At 36.4% G+C, this 24,750-nt stretch overlaps 2 protein-coding genes and 2 long non-coding RNA genes across 5 annotated transcripts; 1 reads left to right on the top strand and 3 right to left on the bottom strand.

Moving 5' to 3' along the window:
• Positions 1-576: 576 nt before the first annotated feature.
• On the bottom strand, positions 577-1,167 carry LOC147475536 (uncharacterized). The gene has a single exon (XM_086585440.1). The coding sequence runs from the start codon at positions 1,165-1,167 to the stop codon at positions 577-579; it is 591 nt and encodes a 196-aa protein (XP_086441566.1).
• A 4,209-nt stretch (positions 1,168-5,376) lies between these two features.
• LOC147475535 (uncharacterized) lies at positions 5,377-6,171 on the bottom strand. The gene has a single exon (XM_086585439.1). The coding sequence runs from the start codon at positions 6,169-6,171 to the stop codon at positions 5,377-5,379; it is 795 nt and encodes a 264-aa protein (XP_086441565.1).
• A 3,370-nt stretch (positions 6,172-9,541) lies between these two features.
• On the top strand, positions 9,542-12,597 carry LOC147475534 (uncharacterized). 2 transcript variants are annotated; one of them, XR_015209524.1, is made up of 6 exons: positions 9,542-9,665; positions 10,935-11,017; positions 11,364-11,464; positions 11,574-11,707; positions 12,220-12,308; positions 12,406-12,597. It is a non-coding gene; the product is annotated as an uncharacterized LOC147475534 (long non-coding RNA). The 2 variants fall into 2 exon arrangements; XR_015209523.1 differs by having other exon boundaries at positions 12,220-12,597.
• A 7,874-nt stretch (positions 12,598-20,471) lies between these two features.
• Positions 20,472-22,762, bottom strand: LOC147475533 (uncharacterized). The gene is made up of 2 exons (XR_015209403.1): positions 22,408-22,762; positions 20,472-20,738 (listed from the first exon to the last, which is right to left on the bottom strand). It is a non-coding gene; the product is annotated as an uncharacterized LOC147475533 (long non-coding RNA).
• Positions 22,763-24,750: the final 1,988 nt, after the last annotated feature.

Below are 24,750 nucleotides of genomic sequence, written 5' to 3'. Positions count from 1 at the left end.
TTTAAAAGTAGTGTGCATAATTTTCTAATCGTATAGATGTATAACACATACAATATAATAAGCACTTCATAACCAACTGTGCCGTATCGGCATGGTTTATATCTAGTATTTAATATAGGAAACCATTCTTATAAATACAGGAAACATGCGCTATTATTGGCAAGGCTGGATTCTTGCAGGACATGATAGTTTTGCAATGTTGAATTTGTGTAAGTTGTAGTTCCCAATTTACACCAAACTCATGATCTATTCACACTTTTTGGCAATGTGTTATCCGCTACCAAAAAAGCCCTAACCTAGGTCAATATTGATTGTGAATAATTGTTTACTCAGAAATAGGGTTGTTCATCTTAATATAGTTGTATAGCTGATAGCCTAAGAAGTAGCTCAAAAAATAAAAATAAGTTCGGTGTTTTAGTAAACAATAAGTTCGGTGCATGTAATAATCAAGTGAATGAAGCGATTTGTTGCATTGCTATCATGTCTATTTTGTTCTTATATGTTGTATATCTTCCATAAGTCACACTTGAAGTTAAAAAAAAATTAAGCTAGAGGCAGACCCTCACCTGTATTAATTCATTGAATCCTCCTAGAGTACATTCTATCATTGATCTCCTCATCTACAATATTTCCAGATACAACATCCAACGGAGGGGTAAAAAAAACTAACCTATCCTTATTGTTAGTATAGAGAGAAGCTAAATGGTCAGCGAGCCCATTAGTCTCCCTATATACATGAGTAAAAGAAATATCCACAAATTGAATACAAAGGTTATGAATAGATCGTACTAGATTCAGACAATGCCAAGGTGGCTCTTCTCTCTTGGTAATACTATAGATGGCATTCATCGAGTCAGAAACCACGATAAGCTTGGTAAAGCCTTGGTCAATGTTGATTATAACTCCAGTTTTAATAGCCAACAACTCTTGATTCAAAATGCACCTGTTAGAGTTACTCCCCGAATACGCCAAAACGACCTCTCTTCTCGAATTCCTTATTGCGCCTCCATAGCCGGCACCATTAGCCCCAATAGAGCCATCTGAGTTAAGCTTTAACACATCATTAGGTGGCTTGATCCAGGCAACTTGGTTAAACAACTGTGGTCTGATTTTAACCACAATACCTAATCTTTGTAACAGCTTTTGCATCGACATAGAATCTACCATCTCTTTTAGCTAAGACTGCAAGTAGAATTTCATATCCTTAAGTAGCCTTTCTTTGATCACAGTAACTGGACACGACTTGTTTTTAACCTTCTGTGATTCCTTTCAGTCCAAATATAGTTGACAGCAGCACACACATAGACCTTGTACACTTCGGCCACCATATTCCTCTTTTGACATAGTCTCAGAATACTACTCCATTCTCTGTTCACATTCCTATCATCAGCAGTAAGACCAATGTGTTGCTTAACACCTAGCCAAAGTTCTTTGGAATATTGACATTGAAAGAACAAATGCTTGGTGTTTTCCCTCTCTTGATGACACAGGCAGCACTTTGAAGAATGTAACACTTTTTTTTTAATCAACCTGTCTTGAGTAGGAATGCTCCCGAGAACATCTACCATGAAGTGAAAGAGTGTTTTGGTAACACTAGTTTACCCCAAACCAACTTGTGCCATCTTACCTTATTCAGTGATCATTTCAGTGCCATGTACGTTGAGTTTGATGTGAATCTGCTCAATGGAGACGAAGTCCAAATGAGTGTATTCTCATGTAATTGATCTTCTATAGGTGTATTATAGATAGATTCCTTAAAAGCATTATCTAAGATCAGTTCAATATTTTGATTCCATACACCTTGAGATATCAGCACCTCGACTTTTGTATCATCAGGGAAACTCCAAGCTTGCACAGCAGCTTGGTTGTTGAGAAGGATTCCACTATCACACCATGGATCATGCCAAAGATAAGTAGCCTTCCCATCAACTAACCTTACCTTTGAAATTTTGATTGCCTGCTTCCTAGCCTTTAAAACATGTCTCCATACCCAGGAGCAATCCTTTGGAATCGGCATTGTCCAAAACATTTTGTGCTTCATATGTTGTTGCCATACCCAATTCACCACAAGCTATTCTCTTTAGAAGCAACTTTAAAGACTAACCCAAAGTATGCAGCCCTGTTCCACCTATACATGTCAGTAATACCCAAACCTCCTTCATCTTTTGAGTGACAAATTCTTCCCCAACTCGCATGATGCATTTTGGGCTCCAAACTAGGTCCACTCCATAGAAATCTAACACAAATTTTCTCAAGTTGCTCTAACACTATTTTAGGAAGCACAAATGTTCTTGACAAGTAGATATGAAAAGAAGCAAACACCGATTGAATGAGTTGTAATCTGCTAGCATGAGAAAGTGTCCGAGCCTTCCAGCTAGTAATTCTACAAGTGATCTTCTCCACCAAAGGCTAGCATTCCCTAATGCCTAATCTTGAAGAGATGAGAGGAACTCCAAGATAGGTGATAGGTGGTGAAACAAGCTTAACACCCAGAAAAGCAGCTATAGCTGTGGATTCATCTGTATTCAAGACACCAATAAGAATGGTAGTCTTATTTCTGTTGATGCTAAGACCAGATGCTTTAGAAAATATGGTGAGCACCTCCAATATAGTAGCCACTGTGTCCATCTCTGCTTTGGCAAAAATAAGTACATCATCTGCAAAACATAAATGTGATAGTTGTGTTCTCCTACATTTAGGATGCATCTTGATACTTCTATTCTCAATACTTCTCATCATCAAGCATCCCAAAATCTCCATGACAAGAACAAATAAGTATGGTGAAAGGGGGGTCTCCCTGCCTAAGCCCCCTTTTACCTAAAAAGAACCCTTCTGCCGCGCCATTGATAAGAATGGAATAACATGGGGTAGAAATACAAGTACATATCCATTGAATAACTCTCTCAGGGAAATCGAATCTTTTCATCATACACACTATAGTCTTCCTGCTAACCATATCATATGCTTTCTTGAGATCAACTTTCATAGAACATCTAGGGGAAATCATATGCCTGCTGTAATTTCTGAGAAGCTCATGCGAAAGAAGTAGGTTATCTTGGATATTCCTACCAGGGATAAAAGGCGTTTGGAGTGGAGCAATTCTCTCCTCAATAATGGGTTTCAGTCTGTTGGTGATAATCTTAGTGATGCACCTATACACAATGTTACAACATGCTATGGGTTTATACTCCTCAACTTTTTATGGATTTTTTATCTTAGGAATAAGACAAAGGAGGATAGAGTTTACCCCTCTTGGCAGCTTGTTTGTAGAGAAGAAGTTCATAATAGCATTGATAAAATCACTCTCCACCACTTGCCAACAATCTTTGAAAAATAAGGCATTAAAGCCATTAGGACCAGGTGATTTGTTATCCCCCATGCAGAAAAGAGCACCTGTGATCTCATCCGGTGTTACATCTCTTTGAAGTTCATCTGCTACTTCCAGTGGAAGAACATCTCTTACACCCCAGAGAATAAAAAAAAAATCAGCATCAACTTCCAACTCTGTTTCAGCACCTAATACACTCTTGAAATAATCAACAATAATACCATTCACATCCTCTTGTTTATCAACTATTACCCCACTTTGATCTCGGATAGACCAAATTACATTTCTACTCCTTTCTTTTATAGAGTTGTGAAAGAATGTCGTGCATCTGTCACCCATAGTGTACCAATCACAGCTTGATTTTTGTTAAAGTTCCATCTCTTTAGCTCTAGCCAACATACCATACAATTGCATAGTTTCTCTTTCTTTGGTAGTAAGAGTTGTATCTAGAGGATTAGCCTGCATCTGTAATTGTAATTCAAACAAATTCTTCTTGACAGCATCCACCCTTGCACTGATATTAAAAAACTCTTTCTTGGACCATCCCTTAAGCCGTAACTTAAGAAGTTTCAACTTTTGCATAAGAATATACATAGGATTAGAATAAATTCTTTGATCCCATATTTCATGAAGCATAGCATCAAACTCTGGGTGATACACCCAAGCATTAAAAAATCTGAAAGGCCCTGCTTTTTTTGTGAAATTCCTCCACGAGATTAGTATAGGACTATGGTAAGATATACCATGAGGCAGGAATTCAGCTTCACTTGCAGCATGAGAACCCAACCATTGAGCATTAACAAGAGCCCTATCAATCTTACTCATAATTCTCTTAGGGCCAATAGAGTTATTACTCCATGTATAGACGAACCCTTTAGCCTTCAGGTCTAACAGTCTAGATGATTGTAAACAATCCAAAAAATCTCTTGTTTCACTTGGATGTACTGGATCACCTCAATTCTTTCATCAGCCTTTAGCACGTTATTAAAATCTCCCATCACTAACCATGCCATGGTGTTAGTATTAGGAAAACTGCTTAAATCACCCCAGAGAACAAGCCTATCACATCGTGCATTGCTAGCATAAATCACAGTAAGCAAAAAAAACTTCCGCAGTAGGCAAAAAACATACCTGACAGTGAATAAACTGGTCAATGTCCCTTATTTTTTGAACATACCAGAGGGATGCATCCCAACAGACCCATATACGACCACTAGAGCATCTAGTATAGTTGTCTAGACAACTCCAGTTTGGGAAACAAATACTACTAATACTTGCAAATTGCGCATATTTTACCTTAGTCTCTACCAAAGCCAGTAGACTCAACTTTCTCTCCATTCTAAATTTGTTCACTTCCCAACCTTTATGAGGGTCATTAATGCCCCTCACATTCCATACACTGATTGGATCCATTATTTCTTGTTCTTATATCCTTTGGGCCTACCTCTACTTCTCTTGCTAGGAACATCTGTCCACACAGCTTCTTTCTCAGGCCCCAACTCTTCTAACCTGAAAGTCTTGTTCTTAGGTTGGTTCTTACCCACAGGCTTATGAGTTGAAGTAGTAACCGTTTCATGCTCACTCTCCACTACTTGATCATCTATGAAGTGGTCTGTTTCACTGTGGCTATCTGGTTCTATACTCTTTTCAGAGTCATCTTCCATGCTGTGGTATTTCTCTTTTTCCTTAGTATATGGTTCCATAATATCAGCTGTTATTACCTCTTCTTGCTCAAATGAAGCTTGTGTAGTCATAAAAGGAACTATATCAGAAACATAATTGTTTCTAGCCACAGATATAGCTGGATCTTGACCATTTGTGTTTACCATTGAGTTGGTGATAGGACCTACAGCCACAATAGGAGCAATATCTATGTCCTCTCGACCAGCTGTACCAACATACATGACCATCGCAGTAGATACTGCTTCTATGTTTCCAAGAGAATATAGGTGCTCTTGGTTAACTGGACGTGTACTTCCTTCACCTTCCATGTCTTGAGAACGAGCAAGGTTATCTTTATGCTGCTGTCTAGGTTGCCATGTTCTGCGCTAGCCCTTGTTACACTTTTCTGATGAATATCCAAAGGCTACACATTTTGAACAGAATGATGGGATCCATGGATAATCAAATGTGACATCCACAATTCTCCCTTTTCCCAGATTAAACTTCCTATGGTCAGGGAATTTACAACTAGCATCCACCGCTATGCATACTTTCACATAATTAAGTCGAGTTCGATTTGCTGTAGCTGCATCAACACATAATGGTTTCCCCAGTCGACGTGCTACAAAGCTAATACCTTTCTCAGTCCATAAGATCTTTGGTAGATCCATTTTAACCCATACTGGCACCGTCTGAATTTCCTTCCTTTGTGAATCCAAGTCGTCAGTCCATGGTCTAATTACAAAGACTCTACCTACAACAAATATTGGGCCTTGCTCAATCACCATCTGTCGATCTTCTTCACAGCCAAACTTGAAATAAAAAAGCTCCTTATCAGCTACCATTTCAAAATTCCCTTTAACTATCCATAATTTCTGAAGCATATTCTTCACAACAAGAAAAGGAAGCCTCTTTTCTATAAAGTAACCCACTAGATAGTGTTTCCATACATTTTCTCCCTCCTCAACTATATGGTTTGGTACTTCAGAGATTCCATCCTTTCCAGTTGGTTCATAATACTCCATGTTGGTGAAAACATAATAAAACTGACTCTCAATAAACAAAGAACTCCATGATGGAGCTGCACTACTTCCAGCACCTTGAGTACTAGGGTGACGATTTGCTATCGAGCCAAGAGAACGTCCATCTAGATTCAGGGTTGGGATTCCCGGTGGTACCATGATAAGAACTATAGCCGGTCAACGGCCGAAGCCCATCGGAAAGCCTCGGTCAAGGAAACCAAAAGAGGAAACAAAAGTTGAAAAGACCTAACTACTCTTAGACTCTCACAATCGCCCACAATCGCTCCACCTCTAAATATTGTTAGAACTAAGTCACACTTGAAGTTAATAGTGTATTACTTGAGTTATAATCACTTTGCAAGATTGAAAGGTGAGTTCAATGCCCATGATTAGAAGTCACTATATTAAAATGTAAGAGCAACAAAAGAGTAGTTTGGGATTAATCCATTATACAAAAGCTCAAAAAATGTTCACGAGGACTTCAAGATCAATATATCGTGTGTATGTACAAATGTTTCCTACATGATAGATTTAATTCTGAAAACACGAGGGTACTAGATGCCACATTTGGCTATTGTTACATGTCCACGATGTATATTAAGGTGGCGTTTGGCAAAACTAAAATAACTACAACTAACTTATTCAGAAAGTTACTGAAAGTAAAAGTATGTTTGGTAAGCATTGACTTTTTAGTAAAAAAATCAAAAGTTTGTTTGGCAGCGGTAAAAAATCACAAGTCAATATCTAAATCTATTATTGCAGAGTGGGCAAAAATGCTCATATGCAATTTCAGGAGGCCACGTCAGCAGTATTTTTAAGTGGGTACACAAAGTTAATTACAAAGCAGGACAGTATTTTGATTTATTACAAATTGATACCTGCCCTGAATTTCATTGGACGCAAGGTGTTCTCGAGATACATATATTAAGAACAAACCAATTACACGCCAATCACAATTTTGATTCGTGATATAACTACGGAACATTAAAGCACACAAATTGATTCTTAAAAAGAAACCTTTCGCCTTCACCCAAAACACAAAAAAAAAAAACACAAAGTAATTAACAACCCAATAAATAAACAAAACCCCAATCTGGTTAAACACCCCAACCACACATTCTCTCTCAAAAAATAGCGATGACCTCAAATCTATCTCTGAATTCTAAAAAGGGCAAGAGATCGAAGAAGAACGGCTCAAGCTCCAATGGTTGTTTCTCTTAATTCTAAAAGTGGTCGTTGTGGTGAAGATTAGGTAATGACTTATATTTGTTTTAACCTAAAAATCCAGTTAAACATCTTAATCCAACGCCACTTTATAATGGTTGCTCTAAAGGAATTATCTCAGCTGCGCGAACCTGTCCAGAGAACACTAAGAAGAAAAATAGCGATGGCCTCAAATCTATCTCTGAATTCTAAAAAGAGAAAGAGATCAAAGAAGAACGGCTCAAACTCCAATGGTTGTTTTTCTTAATTCTAAAAGTGGTCGTTGTGGTGAAGAACAGGTGATGACTTATATTTGTTTTAAGGAATCATAGCATCTTGCTGTTAGCTTTAAATTTTTGGGAGTCATTTCCCAACTTGGATACATCGTGGCGTCAGTCAGCAAGCAGTAAACCAAATGGAATATATGCTTGCGCTTCAGATTCATCTCCTAACTCGAGTGAGTCTCCCGTGATGGCCAAGGTTGGAAATGGGTCCAAGGTTCTTTTTTGAAGATAAATGGTGCTTAGGTAGACCATAAATACGGCGAATTATATGCGGCAGTATAACAACACACTACAGTTAGTGATGTTAACTAAGAATGGGATCTGATTTGAAGAAGACCGTTTGACAATGCCAACCTTTTACAGCTTATTCACAGTCGAACAACTAATGCCAACCTTTGACAGGGGACGGTGTGTGGTGGTGATTCCTTAAAACATTCAATCCTGTGAGAATTGATAGAAGGTAAGACTCCTAAGTCCATTGAACAACTAAAGCCAACCTTGACAGTAGACGGTGTGTGGCGGTGATACCTTACCATAAGAGAATTGAAGTGTTTCAGATTGCATCACTCAAGTCCATTACAAAGTCTATTCTTCATTTGGGTCTTATTATGGGGGAAGACACTGGCCATAGATAATATTAAGAAGAGGGGTTAGGCGATTGCCAAAAGATATTTTGTCAATATAAGGATTCAGTACATGTAAGTATTCAGTACATAGTATGTTTTTAGAATATGGAGGAGGGGAGAATATGGATTTGCCTCTTCACCATGCGATCAAAACTCCTTTATTTTTCCTTGAAGAGTTAATCAGTCTTGCTTAGAGTTTTTGTTGAATTCGCAGGTTTTTCTATATTGGTATAAGTTTGGTGGTGATTTCTCTTTTATTTGATGATACTAATTCATTGTGTTGAGTTTTAAGATACCCATATTTGAATTGTGCCTGAATGTGATAGGAATCCAATCAGATCCAAATCGATCTTAGTATGGGTTTGTGCTTGAATCAAATTTTCAATAATTTTATTTTGGTTTTAGTGTGTTTTGAATTTCCTGTTGATCTTTCACAACTTTTGCAACAACTTGGTATTCGTAGTGAACTGAAAATGAAAGTGTGAAATTACAAATTATATGTTACCTTTTTCTATTTCCAATTAGTAATAGTTAACAATTTGTTTGTGTTGAATTAAATTGGGTTCTAATTGTTTTTGGTTGTGGTGATAGTGATATTTCACAACTTTTGCAACAACTTGATATTTGTAGTGAACTGAAAATGAAAGTGTGAAGCATTATTGAATTGGATTGCGCACTAAGACTATCAATATATGTCATGCTTTATAGGTGCTTGCGTGCATCACAGAAGCCACTATTTGTTCGTTTTGATCTTGAACGAAGATTTTTAATATTTGCAATCACTATTTGATGGTATTCATGTGTTTAACCGTTATTATGCCGATTTCACCATTTCCAGAGTTTTTGCTCCCAAGAAGCTCTAATAATGATCATGGATTATGCCGATTTCACCCTTTTTGTTTTTCCCATACCAATTCCTCAATTCCGCTTGACAAGGTATTACCTTTTAGTATTGTCATTCTTATATATGATTAATTCATTTATTTTAGTAGTTTGCATATTGTCAGGTTGGTCGGTGCATTTCTCTTGAAGATGCATGTGCTAATAGTGGCAGTCTGTTGTAGATATAGTGTTTCTTTTGAAGGGCATGTAATCATTGGGTAATATTGAAGCAGTAAAGTCCTTTTGAATATGAAATGTTGTCTATTTTTTGACTTTTTTTTATTTGTTTTTAGTACATGTACCACACATAATAGTTAAAGTACTTATATGTGAATGCTTGAATACCATATGGATATCTAGAGTATCTCTTGTAGCCTAAAGGAATTTTCCTTCTCCGCACTTAAAATTAAATGAACTAAATGCATGGCTTTATATTTGCTTTTGGTATTAGTTATATCTATTTTGGTTTCTATGTTACGTTTGTCGTAAATTAAGCCTTATGTTTATATTTTTTTAGTAGTTTGGTTGTCTTGCACACTATACTGATGTATCTTGAAATGGATCCTTAGCTCAATAGAAGAGCACTTGATGATGGTTCAATAAAAAACATCTCAAGACGTGGAGTATCGCTATTCAACACTTCAATTATTGGTATCTGGTAAGTATAGTCGGTATCATCAACATTTTTATTTCTATATCCTCTTGAACTTATATGAGACAAAACTAGAAATCCATTATATCGAACAACCTCTTACGTTGTTTAAGATTCGGGATAAACCCCCTGTTGTTGTTGTTGTTGTTTCTGCAAGACATATGATTAACGGACTCCATGCATTCGATTGTTAAGGAAATTTGTTTTTTTCCTTTAGAAAAGCTTGAATTGATAGTTTAAAAATCAAAGGGCATAGAAAACCACAAATATTTAGTTTGAAGGGGTTGCTGAGGAGTTGCTCTTCATAGATCATTAAACAATTGTCATTATCTCTTATGACTTATAGGGTGTCCTGCCTCACATGACTTATAGTGTCACCTGTGTTTTTTTTTTTTTTTTTTGGGCCAAGACTTATTTGTTATAGTGCGATCTTGCATGTTTAGGTGTTACTATTTTGATGAATTCTAGTTCTCAAGAAAACATGTATACATTATAATCCAATATTTTTATGTGTTTGTTAGCCATGAGCATAAGCCTGCTAGGGTCTACATTGATAATATAGGTTTTTTTTATCCATTATGAAAGTAAGTGGTAAGTTGGCAGCACCCATATCCTTGTCTTTTTTAATATTGAGAAACCTCATATTCATTTTTATTTATATTTCTTTGTTAACACTATTTGATCCATGACAACTAATATATTGACCACTCGCCTATGAATATTTTGTCTAGCTTTTGCATGCATGGATAGTTGGTGGGATTTATGTGGAGAGTGCCTACCACCTAGGCAGGAAAAATTAATGTATTCTTTTAGTGTGCATCATTATAGGTAATGACAACTTTAGGCACAATTGTTTTGGGGTTTTTGTACTTTCAGTTGATAAACCTCATATTCATTTTTATTTATATTTCTTTGTTGACACTGTTTGATCAATGACAACTAATATACTGACCACTCGCCTATGAATATTTCCTCTAGCTTTTGCATGCATGGATAGTTGGTGGGATTTATGTGGAGAGTGCCTACTGCCTAGGCATGAAAAATTAATGTATTCTTTTAGTGTGCATCATTATAAGGTATCATTATAGGTAATGACAACTTTAGCCACAATTGTTTTGGGGGGGTTTGTACTTTCAGTTGATAAGTAGGCTCTACAATTATTATTATAAAAAAAACAACTAACACTTAATAGATTGAACTGATACAGTGATACTTACTTTTTAATAGTTTACATACACAATATACCTATATAAATATATTTTCTCTCCTTTATAGGTTTCTAAAACCAAGTTGCAATACCATTTAAGGCAGTTGAGATCAAGAATCAAGGCCAAACTACTTTCCAGTAATGATATATGGTGAGTCGAATTTTTGTATTTTCATCACAAGTTTTTATTATTCAGTTAAATTGTTAAATTAGGTTGAAAGAAATTGGTACAGGGTCTGTCAGAGGAAAAACAAATCTCAGGGTCCCTTTTTGCCTATATTTTTTTTAAGTGGTTCTTTGTCGAATTGACATACCATTTGGGCTAAAATTAGTAACTTTCTTTTGATGGAGCAATAACTCTTAGTTTTGATATACTATTGTAATTTGAAAATCAACCGTAGTTATTTTGATTTTTCGGTATTAGTACCAGGGTTAAGACTGTTAATAAATGACAGAACAGGTGATAAATAAGTCCAGATTTTTTTCTTTTGAATCAGGAGCTAACTACTAAGTTGTACAATGAGAGACAATGGTTTCAAATGTAATGTATGAAGATATAGGGTAGGTTCATATAGTCAAGATTTTGAAAGTTATTGAGGTACGTACATAAAGTTTTAATATTTTGGATGGATCTGAGATCAATCTTCCTTTTCTTTTTCTTTTTTTAATGTATATGACGTTGACTGTGTGAGTTATTTTTATTTTAGGGGGGTATTACATGTGCATAAGTGTGTAGAATTGTCAAGCCCGTAAACAAATTGAAAGAGCTTGGGATAAAGCTACAACGTTGATCATCACATACAAAGGAGAGCACCATCATCCTAACGCATTCAAAGAAACAGTAAGTCTCTAACATCTTTGAATTGTCTTAATTTGCTTATTAATTTTATACGATAGTTAAAAATTTTCATGTTCATTCGATCATGCTGAAATTTTAGCCTAGCTTGATAAAATTTAGAATATGCTTCATATATTCAATTTCTTCTCTATCAATGTATAAAGGTTGATTTCTTAGCTTGCTTTGGAGTGATGATTCAATTCATGCCTTGAAGCCAACAATTGGTACTCAACCTCCTACTCTTTTGTTATGGTTGGTGCATGAATGTAGCAAGCTATTGAACTTAGAGTCATATTAGCAAAGTAGTCGTGGGAAGCTATGGATTTATGTTAGAGTACATGCTTAGCTCAGTGAATTTGAGTTGTTGGTTAAGGAAGCTATTTGAATATTCGATTGAGAAACAAAATAGATGATAAAGATACATATATTTTTTTTTTCATCTTATTTTTTTTTTTTTTTAAGTTTAGTGTATTTAATGAATTTTTTCAAATGCTTTTTACCCTGTGGTTTAGCAGACATAGGTTTGGTTACAAAAAGAAAAGAGAAAAGAAGACAGGAGCTATACTGAAGAACAAAGATGAGTATAAATTGTGCTTCTTAAACGGTACGATCAAGTGCTAGAAAGGGACATTTCCTAAGCTTGATTTCTAAGTTATAATTACTGCAGGGTTGTTTACTAAGAGATGATGATAGCATTGCAGGTCCTAATAGATTGAATGTCAAGTATTGAGATAGGATGGTGCATATAATGATACCACTCTAAAGAAAAATCTGAAGGCAAAGAATGAAACATAACCATGAATATGTAATGGTGCAGACATGATTTATCATTGCTAATTGCTAATGCATTTTATTATTGTTACCATACAATACTTTTAATAAATTATGTTGTTATTATATTTAACGTGTGTGCTTGCATTTGAATGGGCACAATACATTATTGGTGTACTATAATATCGAGCTATACACTAAACTACACATACAGTTCTTTAGATTTTCAATATTAATAGTGAGTCATGGTAATACAATAGGCTTATTAAATATTCTCAAGGTCAGATTAACATAGAATGAGATATGCCTAACATGTGCCACTTCATTCAGCCTGCAATAAGCCTAATTATGTTACTATTACAAGAGTCCAAGCATTGCAGGACTTCAAGATGTATATATTTGTATCCACTGATATGTATATTTATTTGTATCAATGAGATTTCTGACTAAGGGGTTGTTTGTTTTTTTTGAATTCAGCATTCAGAGCCTCTTAAACTTAAGTTTTAAGCATTCAGAGGCTCAAAACTTGTTTGTTTTTTTTAAGTAGTTTAAGCATTAAGTGGTACTTTTAGCATTAAGCATTCAAAGACCAAAATTTCTTGAATCTTTCAATTCTAATACTTGAAACAAAAAAGTCCCTTCTTGCCCTTTCTTAAGAACCCAATCTTAAGAACCCATCTACTTTCCTACCTTGACTTTTATGGTTTCAAAATAGGTTCTTCAAAATTTGATGTTGGCGTCATGGGTTTTTTCATTTTTTTTGGGTGAATGATATCCACTTTGTTAAAAATAGAATTACATATATATATTCTGAAAATAAACAAAATATGAAAATAAACCGTTAAAATATATTTGTGAAAGCATATTTTAAATAAATTTATTTATCATTTATTTTTTTCGATAATCCATCTCTTCTCCTCAAATATAATATATATTTTGTTTGTTTAAAATAGATAGCATGAGTAAAATTGTCCGAATGATTTATATTCAAATTCTTCAGAGCTGTGTTATTCTAAAACAAACATGTTTTTAGAATTCAAAGAATCAAACATTTAGCATTGAGGAGGATGAGCCATTCAAAGATTCAAAGATTCATAGGCTTAAAAACAAACGACCCCTAAGATGCGAAAGTATTTACTATCAATGTAACAATCCCGGCATGGCCGGGCAAAATGGCTAGTTAATGGTTAGTTTGGATTGTAATGAGAAAAAGTTGGGTAGTCAAAAAGTCATTTTTCTGCTTTGCTGGAAATTAAATAATTTCAGTAAGATATTGAGTCAAATTTGATAATTTATCCGAAACAGAGTACGAGGAAACCAAATTTATGCATCTCCATTGGATTTGTTCAAAGTTACCAGAAAAAGAAAAAAACATACATAAAAACAAAAAAACAAAAAAAAAAAAGAAAAAAAGAAAAAGAAAAAGAAATTACACTTAATAGCTTAATTGGACTCCATAGGCAATCGATAGTACATGGCCATGCTCCTACATATCTCATCTCTCATTGCCCCATTTCTCGCCGTCTTTATTATGCACTTCGTCTTTGTTGTGTGCCTCCGCTTGTGCTTCCGTTTCTGCTTGCACTTCCACTTGTACTTGCTTGATTTGTTTGAACACCATCCTCGTCATCAATAATCCATCATCCCCATAGTGTTTAAACATGTCATCTTGTAGTATGTTGTCTAATAAAGTTATGTAGCGCGCATGCAGCTATGACAATATTCCTTTGCATGTGAAGGCCGGCTATAAGGTGGCATGAGTATTAATATGGGGAAACAAGCTTTAAGTACCCCAAAGGATGTTCCTCAATGACGAATGTGAATGTTTTAATTTCTCTTTTGCTGTTTTGGGTAATCGATCACGTCCTCTGTAATCATTTAGAAGGTAGCGCTCTCCTTTATAGGGTGCCAAAAACCCAGGTCTATTGGCATAACCAGAATCAACTACATAGTATTTTCCTGTTACCAACAGATATTGGAATTAGACATCAAGATGTATAGAATATATATTACAACTAAATAATAATATGTAATGTAAAATTCCACCACCATATACGTGCCATTAGGATTATACACTTTATCTACCTCCAAAGTAAATAAGGCATATATTTACACCTAGTGGCTCTTCCAATGGTAGGTGGAAGAAAATGTCTAAAAACAGATAGCGACGGACTTAAATTGTTGTTGTTTATTTAAAAATAAAGAAGAGTAACAGACTTGGCCCGTCGCAATACTATTAAATAAATATTGAAACGTGTATTCAAGTGACGTATGTGATTTTCATTTTCACTTAAACCCATAGTGACGGACCGGATTCATGGCAAATCCATTAAATAATCTTGAGACGTGATTTAGGCTATATTACCTATAGTTTAGCACCCCCATTAGATAGAGTTTTTTGACACTTGGGGTGTAAACTTATCACTCTATACGGTTTACACCCCAATTAAAAATGCTATTACAAAATTTAACTTCCCGGTGTGGGAACTTTAAAAATGCTCATTCGACAAATCCTCCGCAAACACTCGAGCATCATTTGTTGTTCCTTCCCACCCAGCTAATACAAAAGTGAAACACGTTGAAATCACAAGCACACCACATTTTGAGTGGGAATGGCCTCCTTTCTCGAAATGGTGTTTGTTTCTTGCCTGAAGGTACTGCTGCACTCACATGGGTTCCATCAATTGCCCCTATGCAATTCTAAAAACAAAAAATAAAAAATAAAAGAAAAAAATCTAATAAAGTAGGAAGTAGCTAATTGTTTATGTACATACCTGAAACCATGGAAAATACTTGTCTTCCTTGCTCAATAAGGATGGGGTGTGTTGAAGCTGGGGGGACAAATAACTTCTTTAGAGAATCCACAAATTGCTTTCAAGACTTTGCCGAAATGACGAGAAATCATTTTGTTAGAATGTTGAAATTTGTCTGCAGTATTTCTGTTGCTATGGTTTTGCTCAATTATGTACAAGAAAATACATAATTGTTCTTCAACACTTACATAACGAGTGTCTCTTAGTAGTCCCTGACTCTCAAAGCATCATATAGATCATACAAAACAGGCTTTCCCATATGAAACAGATCTTTGCATCTGTCATTATGTCCAATCAAGACACGATACACATATTCACTCCCACCAAAAGGATCATCTTTGTATGTATATGGTTGCTTGCAGAACTGCGCCTGGATATAGTTATCCACAGCCTCCATAATTGCCATTTCAGCAATTTCAAATTCTTTATCACTGTTATTACTTGATGAGGAATTGTCACTACTGATAAATTAGAGAGAGATATATTTGAGAATATTTACTTGATTGATTTCTAAGGAGATTACAATTGTTTATATAGATATTACAAGTTCTAAATAGAGAACTAAAACTAAAACAGTCGGTTCTAAAGAATACACGAGGCGCGGGGTGCGCTCGGGTTGAGCATTGGACGAGTGCAGGTCGCGCTATATCTACTGGACTCTCATCAAGGCATGGGCGCAAGTCGCGCTCTATCAAGCTTTGGTTGAGCGCAGGTCGCGCTCTTCACTATGACGTGAAGAACAACTTCTAATACTCCCCCTCAAGTTGGAGAGTGAATATCAAGAACTCCCAACTTGCGAATTAATCTCAGAAAGGTGTCATTGTCGAGAGGTTTAGTGAAGGCGTCAGCCACCTGATCTGAAGATGGAATGAACGTAGGAGATAGTAACTTGGCCTGTATCTTGTCGCGTAAGAAATAACAGTCCAATTCGATGTGCTTCGTTTGTTCATGAAAAACTAGATTTTGAGAGAGATGAAGGGCGGCTTGATTGTCACAGAACATGTTCATCGGAGAAAGATGAGAGATGCCTAAGTCAGAGAGAAGATACTTCAACCATTGAAGTTCACATGCCAGGGTAGCCATGGAACGATATTCGGCTTCAGCAGAAGAACGAGATACAGTGCTCTGTTTCTTCGTTTTCCAGGAGATAGGGCTAAAACCAAGAAAAGTGCAATAACCACTAGTAGAACAACGAGTGACAAGGCAGCCAGCCCAATCAGAGTCACAAAAACTAGAGATATGTAAATAACTATTAGCGGATAAGAGAATCCCTTTGTTGATCTAACCTTTAAGGTAGCGAGTATAAGATGAGCAGCATCTAGATGTGGAGTTCGTGGGGACTACATGAAACGGCTGAGATAATTAACAGAATAAGTGATATCTGGACGTGTAACTGTGAGATATAAGAGATGCCTAATCAAGCGACGATAGATAGTAGGATCCTGAAGTAATGTGTCATCATCAATATGGAGGTTGATGTTTTGTTCCATAGGAAACTCATAAATACGACAACCAGTGGTACCACAATCATACAGAATGTCCAAAAAACATTTGCGCTATGTAAGAAATAATCCTTCTTTGGAATGAGCAACCTCGATACCTAAGAAATATTTTAGACGTCCCAAGTCTTTGATATAGAATTTTGCTTCTAAAAATTTCTTTAAGTTCTGAATGAGAGATGGATTGTTGCTTGTGATCAGAATGTCATCCACATATACAAGGACAAATGTAGAATCAGAACCACAAATATTAGTGAATAGAGAATAATCAGACTTAGACTGAGTGAAACCGGCAGTGATAAGAGTGGTATATAGTTTGGCAAACCATTGCCGAAAAGCCTGCTTGAGTCCATATAAGGACTTATTGGGGCGACATATCTTGTGCTCCCCCTGTTTGGCAAATCCAGAAGGTAATGTCATATAAATAGTTTCATCCAAATCACCTTGGAGAAAGACATTGTGGACATCCAGCTGATGAAGAGTCCAATGTCTGATAGCATCAATGGAGAGAAGTAATCGAATAGTGACTAATTTTGCAACGGGTGCAAAAGTGTCATGATAGTCTTGGCCTTCAATCTGATTGTAACCCTTGGCAACAAGATGAGCTTTGTAACGTTCAATAGAACCATCTAAATGATATTTAATCTTGAAAACCCATTTACAACCAATAGGCTTATGATGAGAGGATGACTGAACAAAAACCCATGTGTTATTTTGTTCCAAAGCTGCAATTTTAGTAGCCATAGCAGCTCTCTATTCTGGAATTTTGACAGCTTGAGAAAATGATGTAGGAACAACTGAAGAAGACACTTTAGACAAAAAAGCTTTATGACAAGTAGAAAATTTAATGTCAGAAACATAGAAAGCCATAGGGTATTGAGTGGAAGACCATGTTACCTTAGTGTCCGATTGGAGGATGTTAGCCGAACGAGGGACTGTAGGTGCCTTGGTGAGAGTAGGACAGTGATAATCTTTGATGAGGAGTGGTAGGGGTTGTCGCACTCTAGTAGATATAGGTGAGGTAGGAGGATTGAGGTGTAATAGCTGAGGGTTTTCCAAAAGTGCGGGTGACGGAGCTGTAGGAGTGGGAAGATTGTCAGGAAGAAGAGAGCGTGGGTTGCACTTGATTTGGGATGGAGCAGGGTGCAGGCGTGCTTCGTCCATTGGAATTACATGAGATGATTGAATGTCGAAGGTTTCATTGTTTGGGATGGGTAAGGGATAAATGGGCAGATGTGATGGGGAGGGGGAAGATAAATGTTGATAGGGGAATACAGTCTTATGGAAAATCACATCACGGGAAGTATACATTTTCTTGGAAGATAAATCATAAATGCGATAGCCTTTTTGAGCATAAGGATAACCAATGAAGATGCCAGGTTTCCTGCGGTGATCAAACTTATTTTTAATGGAAGTGTTATGAGCAAAACATAAATAACCAAAAACACAAATATGGGCAAGAGTGGGAGGTGTTGTAAATAGAAGCTGATGAGGTGATTTGTCATTTAACAAGGTGCTAGGGATTTTGTTAATGAGATAGCCTGCAGTGAGAATGCTTTCACCCTAGAAGGATAATGGGAGATGAGCTTGAAAACGTAATGCTCGTGTAACGTTGAGTAAATGACGATGCTTTCTTTCAATAATGGCGTTTTGTTGGGGAGTAGCAACACAACTACATTGGTGGATTACTACATTCAGATCCATTGTTAGATCGAAGGACTTGGATTTCATGAAAATAGCCATCAATGTTGCTATGGCCAGATATGAGTGAATGTATTGTATAATGAAATTGAGTATGAACCATGGCAAAAAAGGATTGTAAATGCAAGGCAGTTTCAAATTTGACAGTCATAAGATAAATTCATGTAGCACGACTAAAACCATCAACAATAGTTAAAAAAAATGAGCATTGGAATATGATGGTAAATGAAAAAGACCCCAAATGTCACAATGAATTATTTGGAAAGGTCTAATAGTTTTTATTGAACTATGAGAAAAAGATAAACGTGTTTGCTTAGCTGGCAGACATATATTGCAAGTAGCATTATTAGAACTAGAAATGAAAGGAAACTGCTTAGCTAAAATCTGCGAAGGCGTGGAAGAGAGATATCCTAAGCGATAATGTCATAAATTATTGGTGGTAGAGTTGTGGGATGAGCAAACAGAAGCTAGTTGGAGATGGTAGAGTCCCCCATTAAGCCGTCCCAATCCAATCTTCTTCTTCGATAACTGGTCTTGGAAAAGACAAGAATCATTAGTGAAAGTGACAGAGATAGGGTGAGATTTGACTAGTTCACTAATGGAAAGCAAGTTAAAATGAAAGGTGGGAACAAACAAAACATTGTCAAGACGCAATAGAGGAGAGAGAATAACACTACCCATGAGTAAATTAAATGGTCTGTGCCATCCGGAAGTTTAAGAGTAGAATGTGTTAAACAAACATGATAATGAGAAAACAGATGTAATGACGAACAGACATGATTGGTAGCACCAGAGTCAATGATCCATATGAATTTAGAAAAACACGATAGAGATATACCTGTCAGATTTGCTTGTGAAGTGGTACTACCTGAATCAAGCAAACTGAGAAGTTGGTGGTATTGTTCATTGGAGAAAACAGGAGAAATGGAGCCTATAACAACCGAATTGGCTTGAGCAGGCTTGGATGGATAACCGTGCAGTTTGTAACATATACCAATATGATGTCCAATGCAGTTACAGTGGTTGCAGAAAGGACGAGCGCGTGCGCGCTCTGGTTGCCCTATATCGGAGGGCGCGTGCGCTTTTCGCTGAGGTGAACCATTGTTATGCTGCGGAGGTTTAGATGGGCCTGATTTCGAAGAAGAAGCCCAGTTGGTCTTCTGAAAGTGAGTACTCAAGACAGCAGCGTCTGGAGCAGAAGAAAAAGAGAGTGCATGAATCTCTTGTTGCTTCTCCTCTTGTCGGATTAAAGAATAAATCTTGGACATACGAGAAAAAGGATCCATCAAGAGAATTTGACTGTGGATGGATTAAAAACGAGCATCTAGGCCTTGCATGAATTTCATAGAACGACCGTCTTCAACCTCTTTGGCAAAAATAGATGCATGACCACAAGTACAAACAGGCATAGTAGATAAAGAATTTAATTCATCCCAAAAAGATTTAAGCAAAGTGAAATAAACAGATACCGGACGATTGTCTTGCTTGAGAAGAGTGACGGAATCCTTCAGTTGAAAAACCTTGGGTGCATTAGTTTGTGAAAAACGATCACCTAGATCTGTCTAGATTTCGGATGCAGATTCGGCATAGAGGATGCTGCCATGGATATCTGGAGTAACAGAATTGAGAATCCATGAAGCAACAATGTCATCACATCATGACCACTTGGATTTTTCTTTGGGAGTGCTGGGAGAAGTTAAATACAGAGCCATCGACAAAACCAAACTTATTCTTTGCTCGAATGGTTCTAGAGATAGACCGTAACTAACTCGGATAATTGTCCCCTGATAACAGAAGAGATACGAGGATAGTCGTGGGGCTATCTGAGTGGTAGACAAAGAAAGGATCATCAGAATCTAGAGGAGAGTCATTATTGGGAGTGGAGGCGTCGGCCATTGAGAATTGAGAAGAGACAGAAGCTGATAGAGGTTAAGGTTTTGATCAATATTAGGTTGATACCATGATAAATTAGAGAGAGAGATATTTGAGAATATTTACTTGATTGATTTCTAAAGAGATTACAATTGTTTATATAAAGATTACAAGTTCTAAATAGAGAACTAAAACTAAAACAGTCGGTTCTAAAGAATACACGAGGCGCGGGGAGCGCTCGGGTTGAGCATTGGACGAGTGCAGGTCGCGTTATATGTACTGGACTCTCGTCAAGGCATGGGCACAGGTCGCACTCTTCACTATGACGTGAAGAACAACTTCTAATAACTACTTTCACTTTCGGAACTCATAGTCAATCTGTCAATAAAATTAGTGAAAGATTAGTATAGTTGGTAGTTAAGTGTTCTGTATTGAGTACTCAAAAAAAAAATGATGACAACGAGTACCATATAAGCCTAAACCGTAGCCTATGTAAAATAAAACATTGTTGTTTGAGCTATAATAAAAAACCACTTTAAACAACTTAGCAGATGAAGGTATGATACTAAATGTAACCAAACACCAAGAACAAATAGAAATTGTTAATGTAGAATGGTAAAAAAATAGGGCAGCAACACTATTAATTCCAAATATGAACCTTATCACATTAAAGTAGTCAAGTGAAGATATGCAGGTCTAATAACACCTAATAAAGTCTAATAAAGCCTAATAAAGCAGTTCTATCTATCTTAAAACACCACGCTCAATGCTTTGCAGCCACCACTTTCGTTTCTCATTTGACATGAGCACAAATGATTCCCTCCAACCTTCTTATTGAAGCAACTTTATAGCACACATGTAGGTATCCCCGTCCCCCCCTAGCTGATCTAGAAGCTCCATGCAATCTTTAATGGTGTACTTTTGAGCAATTCATTCCTAGTTTGGGAATCTGTAGCCATCAATTTAACTGCTGAAGATAGTTCAGATGCCTTGCTACTTTGATTATGAGGCACATTGATTGGAATTGGAAGCTTAGGACATTTGTGACGAGGATCTCCATCATTTTTATCTTGCTCACCGGTCCTCGTTGAATGTGTGGATGTTCCAACCATAGGGCCGGTGGAAGGAACTTGGGTGGCTGGAACACTTCTAGTCAAGTCATCATTGCAGTCATCGTCTTCATCATCTGATGAGGAGTTGAAGTCATGATCCTGTGATACTTGGAGATGCCCAGTTGCAATGGTGTCGCCAAAGATGATACCCAAAATTTTGTATTCAGGACATCCTTGCGTGCAGATGAACCTCTTCATCCTTGAATTGTTATGTCATAAGTCATAACAAAGACTTGAGTTTTGTATCTTACACCTAAAATGGTAAAAGTTACTACAAAAGGTTAAATGATTACCTTCAGATATGTTTCCCACCAGTCATTATTTGCATCCACTGTCTTCAGAATAATCCAGTATTTTCCTCTACAAGCCTCTTAAAGTCCTTGAACCTTTCCTTTAAGTTATTCACCTAGTTTTTGAAAGACTTTTTGCTACATTTTAGATGAAATCTCAGGTAGTATTCCTTTCTCATACTCGCCCATTCGTCCTTCGGAGAACACACATGCAGATCTATGATCCCCACGCGCGTTTACCCTTTCGCCCATTTGATCTGTGAAATATGTCTCTTGCACTAAAGTCCATTGCACTGGTGTTTCATTAGCAAGTTCAAATGGTGGCAACGGAGTTTGATTTGCCATCTACTTGTATGGAATAAAAACACGCACCAACAATGAGCAAATAAGTTTTATTAAATTTTCGCCTAATATCAAGTGTTTAGTGCTTATAATGGCATGAGATAAAACAAGAGATGGAAATGCACAAATAACAAGAACATTGACTTTCTCAAAGAATACATCTGAATATTGACTCCACATAGGAAAAACATAATAACAAAAGAATACTAATGCATTCTACTGATTGTTGTTGACCTAGAACTATATCATCTAAACAAATAAATTAATTCATTTAATTGTATTAGTCAAGAAAAAAATACGTACAATGAGAAAAGAAAATCGTCTTGAAAGCTTTCGTCGACACCGAAACCGCTCATATTTATTCCAATCAACTCTCCCTCACAGAGATGATTATCAAACACTTCTAAAACTTCATTAAATCGGATAAACACTACTATATGCTGCAAAGGTGTTTATTTGTGAGGATATTGTACTAATGGAGTTTTATAAGAAGAAGATGGGCGGTTGAAACAAGTAAATGGGAACTGGAGAAGGTTAAAGAAATAAAGAGTGATGAGGAAAAGGCGGGAAGGTTGAGATAGATGAGGGAAAGTGCGAAGTTTGAGAAGATTCCTTTTTCTTTTTTTGTTCAAAGTTGAAAGCAAAATAAATTTTCGGCGGAAGTGATGAGCAAAATAAATGTTTTATTTCGTCTGTAAAAACCGAAAAAACGCCGCGGGACGGAATGAAACGTGTGGTCCGAAGTTTAAAAGAAAAGTCAACACGGCGGGATTCCGTAGTAAAAAAAAAAAACGGGAAATTTAAAAAACAGGAGCCTAAACTCTCAAGGACAAAAAAGTCGAAAAAGTAACTCTCAAAGACACCTTTTTATTTTTGTAACTCACAAAGACCGGGTAAATGAAAGGTCAAATATACTCTTGACTCTAAATAAAAAACGGATCGGGTAGATAAAATGTGTAAGTATACCCCTGACGCAAAATAATTAACGTCCCGGCCCAGACGAAACAACCCAGTGTATTGGGTATGAACATTCAATGTTCAGTCTTTGGGTATGAACAATGATTGGGTATGAACATTTAATGCTCATAATCCTTTGGGTATGAACATTGAATGTCCATACATGAACATTCAATGTCCATAGTCCTTGGGTATAAACATTGATTAGGTATGAACATTCAGTGTTTATAGTCTTTGGGTATGAACATTCAATGTTCATAGATTGTGTATGAACATTGATTGGGTATGAACATTCAATGTTCATAGTCCTTTGGGTATGAACATTTGATGTTCATAGTCCTTGATCCTTTGGGTATGAACATTCAATGTTCATAGTCTTTGGATATGAACATTGATTAGGTATGAACATTGAATGTTCATAGTCCTTTTGGTATTAACATTCAATGTTCATAGTCCTTTGGGTATAAACATTGAATGTTCATACATCAATATCTTGTATAAAGTACATTCACCTATTTGGATATGAACAATAATTATTCATACACCAGCAGAAGATATGAATACTCATTATTCATAGTAAAATGACAGAAATAGTAAAATCGGAAAATATTTATTTTAAATCCGGGCCATTTGTCCTTGAGGGTTATTTTCACGGAAGGGTATAACTGGCATTTTAAAAAATGTAAAAAGGCGGGGCCAACTTATTTTGTCCTTGAGGGTTACTAATTTTGAAATAGTGGGTTCGTGAGTTACTTTTCCCCAAAATTTGTCCTTGTGAGTTACTCACAAAAAACCGTGTCCTCTAGACTTCATTTTCCCTAAAATTGGGCCTTGGGACCAATTTCTTGTTTCAAAAGAACATACAAGACGGAATAAAAGGTTCCGTACGAAGCTCACAACTCAGCAACAATCTCAGTAGCAAGTGCTACCCTCATTGTCACCCTTGCATTGGGCAAGAGTTTTTCGCTCCACAAGGGTGACAAGTCCCTATTTCCACTCATAGTGACTTGCATTGGGAATACTCTAATAAGCTTCCAACATTTTACTTTTTTTTCTAGTGAGGAATGCTAGCGAGCCCATCTTTTATTGATAGGTTTGGGCCAAGCCACTAGAAGACATAAACTATAGACCTTAATACCACTGTAACTTGTTTTGATATATCTTCGTAGTATTAAACTACACACAATAAATTCTCTGCTCTCATTTTCCAAAACTCATTTCAACGAATAATAATAACACATAATCAAGAATTAACCTCTTAAAATACTTAACTTATGTTTGCTTCCGATTCAAGTGATCTCAAGAATTCTACAAAGTTTGTTTGTTTGGTTTTTTTTCCCCTTAACTCAAACATTCCAATTTGGAGCCTGATGATAGTACTTTTGGTAGTTTCATGTTTTTGATTTCTAAACCTTAACGGTACCATTCATCAATATTACCTTACTCACGAGCTTCGTGTGTATAATTCAAGTAAGGTGTTCGTCCAAACCTTAAGACAGACATTTTATCACAACTGAAATATGTTTTCAAAGGAAACTAGTGAGAAGGATTTTTCAGATAGATTTATATTTCTTAAAGACGAGTTACTATGCAAGTTGTATCTAAACATTACAAGTTTTGCTTTCTTAAATGAGAAAGAGAGAGAAAAATAGGTAGATGGTTAATCTTACTCATGCAAAGTCTAGCTAC

Source organism: Coptis chinensis, chromosome 9, assembly GCF_015680905.1.
Source record: "Coptis chinensis isolate HL-2020 chromosome 9, ASM1568090v1, whole genome shotgun sequence".
NCBI lineage: Eukaryota > Viridiplantae > Streptophyta > Magnoliopsida > Ranunculales > Ranunculaceae > Coptis > Coptis chinensis.
The sequence above is the reverse complement of the archived record's forward strand: the minus strand, read 5'-3'. Positions and strand labels throughout refer to the sequence as shown.

Coding starts and splice junctions, on each gene's coding strand:
- LOC147475536 (XM_086585440.1), bottom strand. CDS start 1,167: ATGGTAGATTCTATGTCGATGCAAAAGCTGTTACAAAGATTAGGTATT.
- LOC147475535 (XM_086585439.1), bottom strand. CDS start 6,171: ATGGTACCACCGGGAATCCCAACCCTGAATCTAGATGGACGTTCTCTT.